The 9,346-nt window shown below is 35.6% G+C and overlaps 4 protein-coding genes across 4 annotated transcripts; 1 reads left to right on the top strand and 3 right to left on the bottom strand.

Moving 5' to 3' along the window:
• Nucleotides 1-11: 11 nt before the first annotated feature.
• Nucleotides 12-3,406, bottom strand: LOC105227098 (exocyst complex component 8). The gene is made up of 8 exons (XM_011206281.4): nt 3,202-3,406; nt 2,979-3,134; nt 2,591-2,918; nt 2,389-2,530; nt 1,687-2,335; nt 1,497-1,627; nt 1,034-1,432; nt 12-968 (listed from the first exon to the last, which is right to left on the bottom strand). The coding sequence occupies exons 1-8, from the start codon at nt 3,251-3,253 to the stop codon at nt 780-782; spliced, it is 2,046 nt and encodes a 681-aa protein (XP_011204583.1). The 5' UTR covers nt 3,254-3,406; the 3' UTR covers nt 12-779.
• A 217-nt stretch (nt 3,407-3,623) lies between these two features.
• On the top strand, nt 3,624-5,038 carry LOC105227100 (charged multivesicular body protein 2a). Its single transcript, XM_011206282.4, has 2 exons — nt 3,624-4,104; nt 4,191-5,038. Exons 1-2 carry the CDS (start codon nt 3,792-3,794, stop codon nt 4,634-4,636), a joined length of 759 nt encoding a protein of 252 aa, XP_011204584.1. The 5' UTR covers nt 3,624-3,791; the 3' UTR covers nt 4,637-5,038.
• A 402-nt stretch (nt 5,039-5,440) lies between these two features.
• Nucleotides 5,441-6,786, bottom strand: LOC105227101 (UMP-CMP kinase). Its single transcript, XM_011206283.4, has one exon. It carries the CDS (start codon nt 6,611-6,613, stop codon nt 5,804-5,806), a length of 810 nt encoding a protein of 269 aa, XP_011204585.2. The 5' UTR covers nt 6,614-6,786; the 3' UTR covers nt 5,441-5,803.
• Nucleotides 6,787-7,471: 685 nt separating this feature from the next.
• Nucleotides 7,472-8,806, bottom strand: LOC105227102 (tRNA (adenine(58)-N(1))-methyltransferase catalytic subunit TRMT61A). Its single transcript, XM_011206284.4, has 4 exons — nt 8,584-8,806; nt 8,026-8,521; nt 7,787-7,956; nt 7,472-7,721 (listed from the first exon to the last, which is right to left on the bottom strand). The coding sequence occupies exons 1-4, from the start codon at nt 8,713-8,715 to the stop codon at nt 7,545-7,547; spliced, it is 975 nt and encodes a 324-aa protein (XP_011204586.2). The 5' UTR covers nt 8,716-8,806; the 3' UTR covers nt 7,472-7,544.
• Between the last annotated feature and the right edge of the window lie 540 nt (nt 8,807-9,346).

Genomic DNA, 9,346 nt, shown 5'->3' on the forward strand with positions numbered 1-9,346 from the left:
AACTAAATTAATTTTTACTTTTAATTTATATGTAGATTATATTTGAAGTATATACATATATAGATATATATATATAAAAATATATAGGTTATAAACATACATACATATAAACACTGTGTACTTTTATTAACTAAATATAAAAATAATTTTACATTCGTAAGCTAAAAAAAGATAAAATAAAAACAAACAAAAAATTAACGCAAAAACTGAGAGTGCAACGCTTAAACGTTTTACTCCAAACCAACAACACTGCTTTAAATACACATAACTGTAATGTAGTTAAAGGAAAAGGTGAAAAACTGCATATACCTACATATATAAGAACCGTTAGAAGGCAACACTGCGTTTACATATTTATTTGTGGGCTAGTTTGTGTGCATTGTTGGCAATTGTTTTGTTAGCCAATTCGAATAAAAAACAAAAACAAAAAACAAATATAAAAATTGCAAATATAAGGAAATGAATTTTGTTAGCAAACAACAACAACCAGCTAAAATACTAGAAAATCGTACGCTGCACACAATATGCAATTTCGGTTTGCGAACAAGACGCAGCAAATAATCGATTGAAATTTATTCATGTGGTTATTTATGTACATAATTATTATATAATATAAATTTAAATTAATAATAATTATTATTATAACGATAATGATAATAAAATGAAAAAAATATATGTGTAATCAAAGTAATGCGAAAATAAGCATATCGATGAGTTTGTTTTTATAACCTAAAAATAGTTTTGCTATTTTTTGTGCTTTTCAAATTGCTGTGTTTTTTTTAAAAGACATCAGTTTGATAGACACTACGCTGCTTGGGCACAGGCGCCAACTGTTTGCGCAAATGCCGCTGCAAATCCAAAAGCATTTCACATTTACGTTCACTACCACTTATGCTACGGAAATTGGCCATAGCAATTGGCAGCAATTCCTCCAGCAGGTATAGTTTATTCTTCAACACGAAGTTGGGCTGCGTGAGATCAATAAAAATAAATATAAAATGTAAAAATTAAAAAATAAAAAAAAGGAACTTACATCCACACTGAGGCCTGTGACCGGCTTTACAGCTTGCTGTGCCATCATCATATCACGTAAAAGCAGCTCTAAACTAGGCCACAGCACCTCACTTTTGGCCAAGTGTGCGCATTGTGCCGTCAACTGCAGATAGTGGCGTGTGAACAACACAGTGGACTGTGTGAGATTGATCCACGTGTCGCCGGTGGTATGTGTGCGCATATCGATGCCAAGCGCATCCAATTCTAATAGCAAGCGTTTGAGATTGCTTTTGGTTTGCAAGTTATATGGTTGCCAAGTGTCTTCGCTACGTCCAACAGTTTCCAGCAAACGCACACGTGATTCCTCGATAAGCGACTCTAGTGTGCTGCGTAAAAGACCTTCAAGGTGGTATGAAAGGTCTAAACCGATTTCAGTCAGCTGGCAGTGGAAATAGGCAAATTAAAAAAATATATATTTAAAATAAAAAATCTGCTGCACTCACCTTAGCGCATGGCTTGCGTATGCCCTCAATGCATTTCGCTACAGCATCCAAGTGCGTGCCTTTGGTAAGATAATGCTTTATCAGCTGACTGGCAAAATACTGCAGCTCAGCATTGCACCACACCACGAGTGCTGTAAAAAAATTGTGAGAATATTTATGATTTCTAGTTAAACACATGTAAAGTACGCACCGCCGACACACGCCGGTTGTGTTTCGAAGGCAGTTAGAAATTCGCATGCCACTTGCGTCAGATCGCAGAAGAACAACTCTGATATCTCAGTGTTGTTGCGTCGCGCCTCACGCTGTGCTGTACGTAGCGCCATAGTGGCCACTTTGAGTAGCGTGCCACAAGCCTGTCGTGCACGACCAATATCGACGAGTATCTTTAGCGAACGCCGTGAGGCACGTAGTGTGACTTGCAAATTTCGACAATGACAATTGGAAAGTTCTTGCAGCAGTACATCTGTTAGCTGTGTTTCTAAGGCCTTAACTTTTTCCGTTATGTGCTTTGCGTTCACAAAACTCGAGTCTTTTGCTATATAGTCTTGGGTGCGTTTAATTAGCGCCTGCGCATCTTCGAAATACCTTTGTGCGACAAGTGTTTGTATTTCTTCGCTGGCCGTATGTATCCAATCGGGTCCATAGTTTTCAACAGTTTTGCCAGCGTGCGAATCAGTAGGACTGAGATCGGAGACCAATGATTTAGCGTCATTTGTTGAATCCTTTTGCTGTTGCGATGTCTGTTTCGCCTTGGGTGGTTGTGGAGCAGGCCCTTTTTTGTTGGTTTTCTTCTGTTGGTCAAAGCGAAAGGCAACTTCTAATTTCTCTATCCACTCCGTCTGCGTGTAAATTATATAATTAAAACAATTTTTAACATCCTGCATAAACTCACTTTGCCCGCAGCAGTAACACTTTGGAAAATCTTCGAGCCATCTGGTGTTATTATGTTTATTGCATTACGTACTCCATCTAAATCCTTAATATTGATCACAGCAATTTTCTTAGGATCATATTCTGAAAGAAACTCCAGCCGCCTAAATTATAACTTTTTTAGTAACAAGATAGCATATACATAAGTAGTTTCGTTGACTTACTTGTCATGTTTTACTTTACACACAATAAGCACATCGTTAAACAAAAAGAAAAATACCCGCTGTATAGGACGGTAATCATTGGTGTCTAATTCGATGAGTGCACCCTCGTTAAGGAAAGTTTTCCCCTCTAGATTGCCATTGAAACCCTGCACCATTTCTTTTACAGCACGCGTAGCATGACTGTTTTCCACATCCTCCTGTGTTGGTTGCTCTTCGCCTTCCTCGTTATTCTGCGCATTCCCTGGTGATTTTTCGTCAGTAAGGGATGCGAGTATATTACGCTGTTCTATGAGTATGTGTGATAACTGATACATCTCCGATTCGAGATCTGCATATAATTTTTTTTATATATTTAGCTACACGTAACCATTTTTCAATAAATATTTACGTGAAATTTCTTTTGCAGTTTCAATGAACTGCATGTAATTCGCGTAAACGGATTTTTTTAGGGTTGCTGATGTTTGGTCACTGTAAACCTGAATCTCCTTCTTGCGTTGCTGCAAGTCTGCGCCGCCGACACATTCTTTAACTAATTGTTTGGTGTCTAAAAGCCCAAATAAACAAAGAGTGAATTTTTTATTCCTTGATAATTGGTATCACTTTTTACTCACATTTATCCACACTAAAGTCTGGCTTATCAAAATCTTTCATCACTTCTGACATTATGAACAAATTTTATATTAGATTTAAAAAATCTACAATTAATTTCCAATTATCAAGCAGAGAAAATATTTTTACAATTGCGGCACTCCCCCAAATCGATGTCAAGAAAACATGAACAGCTGTTTGCTTCAATTGACATTTTGAAAGGTGTGTTCGAGTACTGAATATATTTTAATAAATATCACAATCACATGGTGACGTGATTATAACAAATTAAAAAATCTTTTAAAAATATTCTTAAATTTTTAAATCGGAGTTCGGCCAAAATTTTCCATCACAGTGTATATAAAATATATATTTTTTTGTTTTCAACCAGACTTTTCGACAGTAACTTGGCCACACTCATACCTTTCGTCATGACATATCTATCAGTAAACAGTTGACATTTGTGGATGAGTAATTTTTTGTTTTTGTGTGTTTTTTATTTGGATTTGGTCATCATTTCAACATAATATAGGAAAAGTCGAAATCCCTTCAAACTTCGCTAAAGATTTTTGTGCACGTACTTTTTATTCGATTAACAAATTAAAGTCTCATCATGGATTGGTTGTTTGGAAAAAAAATCTCACCGGATGAGATGCTGCGCAAGAACCAGCGCGCCCTGAATAGGGCTATGCGTGATCTGGACAGAGAACGTATGAAAATGGAGCAGCAGGAGAAAAAGATTATTGCGGACATAAAACGTATGGCGAAGGAAGGTCAAATGGATGCTGTGAAAATTATGGCCAAAGATTTGGTACGAACACGCCGCTATGTGAAGAAATTCATGCTGATGAAGGCAAATATACAAGCAGTCTCATTGAAAATACAAACCCTAAAATCACAGAATACCATGGCACAAGCGATGCGCGGTGAGTATTTGCTAACATGACAAAATTTGGTAATTTTATTCAATTACTCACATGGTTATACACTTTTCTTTGTTGTGCTGTATTAGGCGTTACTAAGGCAATGCAAAATATGAACCGCCAATTGAATCTCCCACAAATTCAAAAGATATTACATGAATTTGAAAAGCAGTCTGAAATCATGGATATGAAAGAAGAAATGATCAATGAAGCCATTGACGATGCGATGGAGGATGAGGGTGACGAAGAGGAGACAGATGCTGTAGTTTCGCAAGTGCTAGATGAATTAGGCTTGCAGCTAGGTGAACAATTAGGAGATTTGCCCACTGCCTCAGGATCATTATCTATTGCTGGTGGCGCTAAGACTACACCGGCTGCAGTAGCTGCTGGTGGTATAGGTTCGGGCGCAGGTGGTGGCGGCAATGGTGGTAATGGCGGTAGCACAGCAGCGGCTGGTGGAAGTGGTGCATCTTCTCCAGTGTCCGATGCTGATGCCGACTTGCAAGCTCGCTTGGACAAACTGCGCAGAGATTAAGAATTAGTTGAAAACGATTGAACAGAAACAGGCATTCACGCTTCGCAACACACTTTAAATATTAGTATTTTACTTTATTGCTATATGATCTTAAGTTTTATATCAAATATTAGCTGAAATAAGGTGGTAATTTTTATATGAATTAATTTCATTTTGATCACGTTATTAAAAAAGCGAAGTGCATATAAAAATTTTCTCATGTACATAATAAAAAGTATGTAAGCCTTATAGAGGAACACTTCAAAACACATGTTGAAGAATTGAAAGTTTCGTCTGTGGTCTAAATTGTTATAAAAACTAAGTGTTTCCATTAAATTTTTAATTTATTTATTCAATAACAATTTAGTTGAAGAATTTTTTACAATTTGCTTTCCCATATTAAATTTTCACATATTTTTATATATGTCCTCAATACAAAATATATTTACAAGAAGCAGATACAATGAGAAATATTCCGTAACTAAAATTAATTTAATAAGTAACCCGTTGTCTTACTAGTATATATGTGATAAAACTATTCATAATCATTCGAGTTTATGTATTTTTTTTTCCAAGTATCGCCTTATCTTATAAGTGTACGACAGACGTTACTGAACGTACCCCTCCCCGTGTCCCTTTTCTAAAAATTGTGTTTATTAATATCAGCCCTCCCTCCTCCAATGAAATTTCGCTTTTATACGAAAGGCTAGTCATTATTATCATGCATAATTTGTACAAACGTTTGTGCGCTTCCAAATAATACCTATTTGACCGATTAAATCATTCCTTCCAAATTAATGTGAACATTTTGGAAAAACACAAAAATTACATATTTTTTAATATATTTGTATGACTTATAACTAAATTGCATACAATAAGCATATTATTCACAAACTGACCCTAACGTAAGAAATAGTATTATTAATAGTAAACAATTTGTTGTAGAATAAATTAAATTATAGGCTTTATTGGCAAGTAGACAGAACTTGACCTTGGGTACATATACTTGAAAACACAACACATTTTATAAACATGTACATCTGACTGTATGTAAAATTAAGTATTTTCTAATATCCACTTCGATACAATTTAATAATCAATAGTAACAATTTCCGCAATATTTTAACCCTACGTGAATGATGTTGCAGACCAAGGTGATGGCCGTATACTTAATTGCACATAGCTCTTCTATTGGAAACCTGCGTCGACAAATACCTTTTCCACATTCTTGAATACTTCATCTGCACTTGGATTAGCATCGATTTGTTGCACTTTTCCAATTTGTTCGTAGTGCTTGATAATTGGTAATGAATCGTTGTTGTACGTTTGTATACGTTTCTTTAAACTCTCCAAATTATCATCGCTGCGTCCAGAACCAGCTTGACCGCGTGCCAAACAACGTTCCACACACTTATCTTCAGGACAATTAAAGAACAACACAAATAGGAAATCGACTTTGTCCGACATCTGACGTGTCCAGCCGTCAAGGTTATCTTGGTTACGTGGAAAACCGTCAATGAGAAACTTAGTTTTGCCCGAGTTTTGCATTGCGTTTTCCAGCAGTGAGCATGTTACTTCAACAGGCACAATTTTGCCATCGCGTATGTAACTCTCTATTAATGTACCATATTCGGAACCCTCACGTGCCCGTTCTTCGCGCAGTAAATCGCCGGCAGAGAGATGTACAAATTGGAAGCGTTCTACTATTTTGGAGCATTGTGTGCCTTTGCCAGCGCCGGGGCCTCCCAACACAAACACAACTTGAGGCTTTTGCTCTTCTGGCATAATTATTTTATTTGTTTTGACGTAGGTATTGTGTGTAACTGATTTATTGTTAAATGAACGTAGTATTGATTTGCTACAAAACTGCGCTAATTTTTGAAACTGCCCTTGTGTTGTATTGAATTGTCGGCAAACGGAAATAGCTGTTGAGTAATTAAATTTGCACAGGTCACGATACAGATATGTGCCACCACTTCGAATTGCTGCGTTGAGCATGAAATTGTTTTAACTGTATACGTGTACTGAAAGTGGTTGATTTGATTATATATGTAGTTTTCTGCTTTTCCTTTTTCGTACAATTCTTGTTTGTTGAAAGATGCGCGGCTTTTCCAATTATTTTATTTTTCTTATACAATTATTGACAGGGCACGGAAGGGCAATGTGCTTAAGAGATATTCGTCATTTCAGTTTCTCAGCCTTGTATTGTATACTTTTCTTCAAGGCATATGAAAGTACATACGGCGTTCTCGCTTTGGCAAATATTCGGAAGTTGCAGAATGCAATTTGAAAAGATTGTAATTGTTTTATTGTGGCCAAAGTGCATCGAAATCACTTTTACCTATAATTAAAAGTTCAGGAGAATTATATTCATGTATAACAAATCAAAATATAGGTCCAGAAAACAGTAATTCAGTTTGAAGCTGGAAAAATTGGTAGTAGTAATATATTTAAATTCTAATCGATAAATAATCGATATCTGATAGCAAACGTAACATTGGAGTTTATCAAAGTTTTCCTCAACGAAAATAACGTCAAAATTTTATTTTAAATAATATATCCGTATCCACGTTAAGTTACTTCCACTAGTTAAACTGAAATTTCGGTAAAAAATATTTATATAAATAAACAGTCAACAAACTCAAGCAGATTATTCGATGTATTTGAATCCTTAAGAAATCATGCCCTCCTCATATAAGACCACTTTTGAAACGACCAAGTTGCAAATGAATATCATCGTAGTAAAAGGTAAATTATACTATGATGTACAGTCCTGTAAATCTCTAAAATGCTTTCATTATTCATGCCAATCTTGAATAGTTTTTTGGGAATTTGTAAAAATATTTACACAACAGATAGTTTATACATTGTAAACATATATTTTTGTACTACAACATGTTTTAATATTGAATTGTTGGAAGAACTTTTGCTATCGTACGAAGGCTGGGGGCAGAGTTGCAAATGTCAAATATCCTGTGTGGCCTGGTAGTGTAGGCGGCGCGGACGATGTGAGCACTTTCTTGGTTTCTTTAGGAGTTTTCACAGTATCTGCCGTTTCATTTGATTCATTAGTACTTGATTCATTCAATTTTTGAGAAGACGGTTTCTATAAAAGAATAAGTACTTATTTTTTCTTGTATACCATATAACATAAATGCTATTAATAGTTACCTTGTGCTTCAGGAACTCTAAATCTAGCACGGGCAATGTTCTAGTTTTAACAACATGCTCTTGCTGTAGTATTTCCATTGAACGAATCTCTGTGAATCCATGTTCTTGTAAAGCGATACAACAACGTTGGGACTGTTCAATACAAGGTGAAAATGAACAGAAACGTCCACCTAATGAAATATGTAAGAAATTTGTACGTTTATAATTTTCCATGATCACAAAAATTCACTTAGATTTACCCTCCGTTTTAAGTGTTTTAGCAGCAAATGGTACCGCTAGCTGAGGTGCCGGCAAGTCCAAAAATACTGCATCCGCTTTGCCTTCCAACTCATTACTAAAACCCAGTTGACACACATCGCGGTGATACACGGTTACAAAATCACCTAAACCATGTCGTTCGAATTCTTCACGCGCTTGTTGCACTCGCGCTTCGTGGAAGTCAAATGTGTGCAAATGACCATAAGGCTTAATAGCACGTAAAAAATAATGTGACAGTGAACCTGAGCCAGTACCTGATTCAACTATCACTGAACCTGGCCGAACTTCGAGTTGGAACAGTATCATACTAATATCGGGTGTGTAAATGATTTGAGTGCGGTGCGGCAGCGTTTGCGTCCACAATTCTGGATTTGGCTGCAGTACATAGGCCCATCCTTTCGAGAGTTCCACCCGCGAGCCATAAGTGACACCAATGAGATTACGCACTTTTAACGCACCGTATGAGGTTTGAAATATCTGCATGAAATATTAACACAATTTAAGGTAAGCTAGTATTATTAAATTTAATAATAATTTACATATTCAATGGTTTCGCCCTTTTTGTTGACTATTGTTGGTGTTGCTTCAATGGCATGCATCGAATTTACTGTGAGATAAAGTGTAACTGTATCACCCTCTTCAATTACTTCTTTTGGCTTAAGAAAACTCATTTTATAATGTTTTACTTGCTGATAAATGTTTAGTTCAATAACTTAAGGAGAACACGCCGCCTACAATTTGTAAACAAATGCCTTGACATTTCGCCGGTTTACGATATTGTAAGCAGATTTTACGTTCTCTGTTCACGTGCTGCATTTGTAGGGCGACTCAAAGTTTGAGAATTAACATTTTAGTGTTTTTAGTTATCTGTTTATTTAATAAACTTACTTTTAATGCTTTAAAAATAATTTTACAAAATTTATCATTTCAGCTGTTTGCATTCTTGTTTAGCTCTAAATAGGCAAATTGAATTTGAGAGCTTAAATTTTCATTTCTCATGAATGCCCTGTATAAATTTTTTACTTCAATTTTAAAGTATGCTTCAAATATCTAACGTTTGTTAACTGGTTGGTGCTGAAAATGTTTGAATTTTCTTTTTTTGTTGGAATGAACTTCAACTTAATAAGATAAATTTTTATTGTTATCCAGAGTACAGTTATCATGACAGTTTCAAATAAAAAGTGGTATGAATTTAAAACTGGAATTCGCTCCAATAAATCGAAAGCAAATTGTTGCCCGTTTGTCAGACGATTAAGCAACGGGATAAAAATCTAGAAATGCAAACCATAGACATTGTAGCTA

This window comes from Bactrocera dorsalis, unplaced genomic scaffold (assembly GCF_023373825.1).
Source record: "Bactrocera dorsalis isolate Fly_Bdor unplaced genomic scaffold, ASM2337382v1 BdCtg030, whole genome shotgun sequence".
NCBI classification, from domain to species: Eukaryota; Metazoa; Arthropoda; class Insecta; order Diptera; family Tephritidae; genus Bactrocera; species Bactrocera dorsalis.

Excerpts from the sequence above, each read along its gene's own strand:
- LOC105227098 (XM_011206281.4), bottom strand. The coding sequence starts at position 3,253 with ATGTCAGAAGTGATGAAAGATTTTGATAAGCCAGACTTTAGTGTGGAT. Across the intron at positions 2,531-2,590 it reads TGTAAAGTAAAACATGACAA|GCGGCTGGAGTTTCTTTCAG; the intron begins GTAAGTCAACGA and ends GTTATAATTTAG. Across the intron at positions 2,336-2,388 it reads GTGTTACTGCTGCGGGCAAA|ACGGAGTGGATAGAGAAATT; the intron begins GTGAGTTTATGC and ends ATTTACACGCAG.
- LOC105227100 (XM_011206282.4), top strand. The coding sequence starts at position 3,792 with ATGGATTGGTTGTTTGGAAAAAAAATCTCACCGGATGAGATGCTGCGC. Across the intron at positions 4,105-4,190 it reads CATGGCACAAGCGATGCGCG|GCGTTACTAAGGCAATGCAA; the intron begins GTGAGTATTTGC and ends GTGCTGTATTAG.
- LOC105227101 (XM_011206283.4), bottom strand. The coding sequence starts at position 6,613 with ATGCTCAACGCAGCAATTCGAAGTGGTGGCACATATCTGTATCGTGAC.
- LOC105227102 (XM_011206284.4), bottom strand. The coding sequence starts at position 8,715 with ATGAGTTTTCTTAAGCCAAAAGAAGTAATTGAAGAGGGTGATACAGTT. Across the intron at positions 8,522-8,583 it reads AGGGCGAAACCATTGAATAT|ATATTTCAAACCTCATACGG; the intron begins GTAAATTATTAT and ends TATTTCATGCAG. Across the intron at positions 7,722-7,786 it reads TAGAGTTCCTGAAGCACAAG|AAACCGTCTTCTCAAAAATT; the intron begins GTAACTATTAAT and ends ATTCTTTTATAG.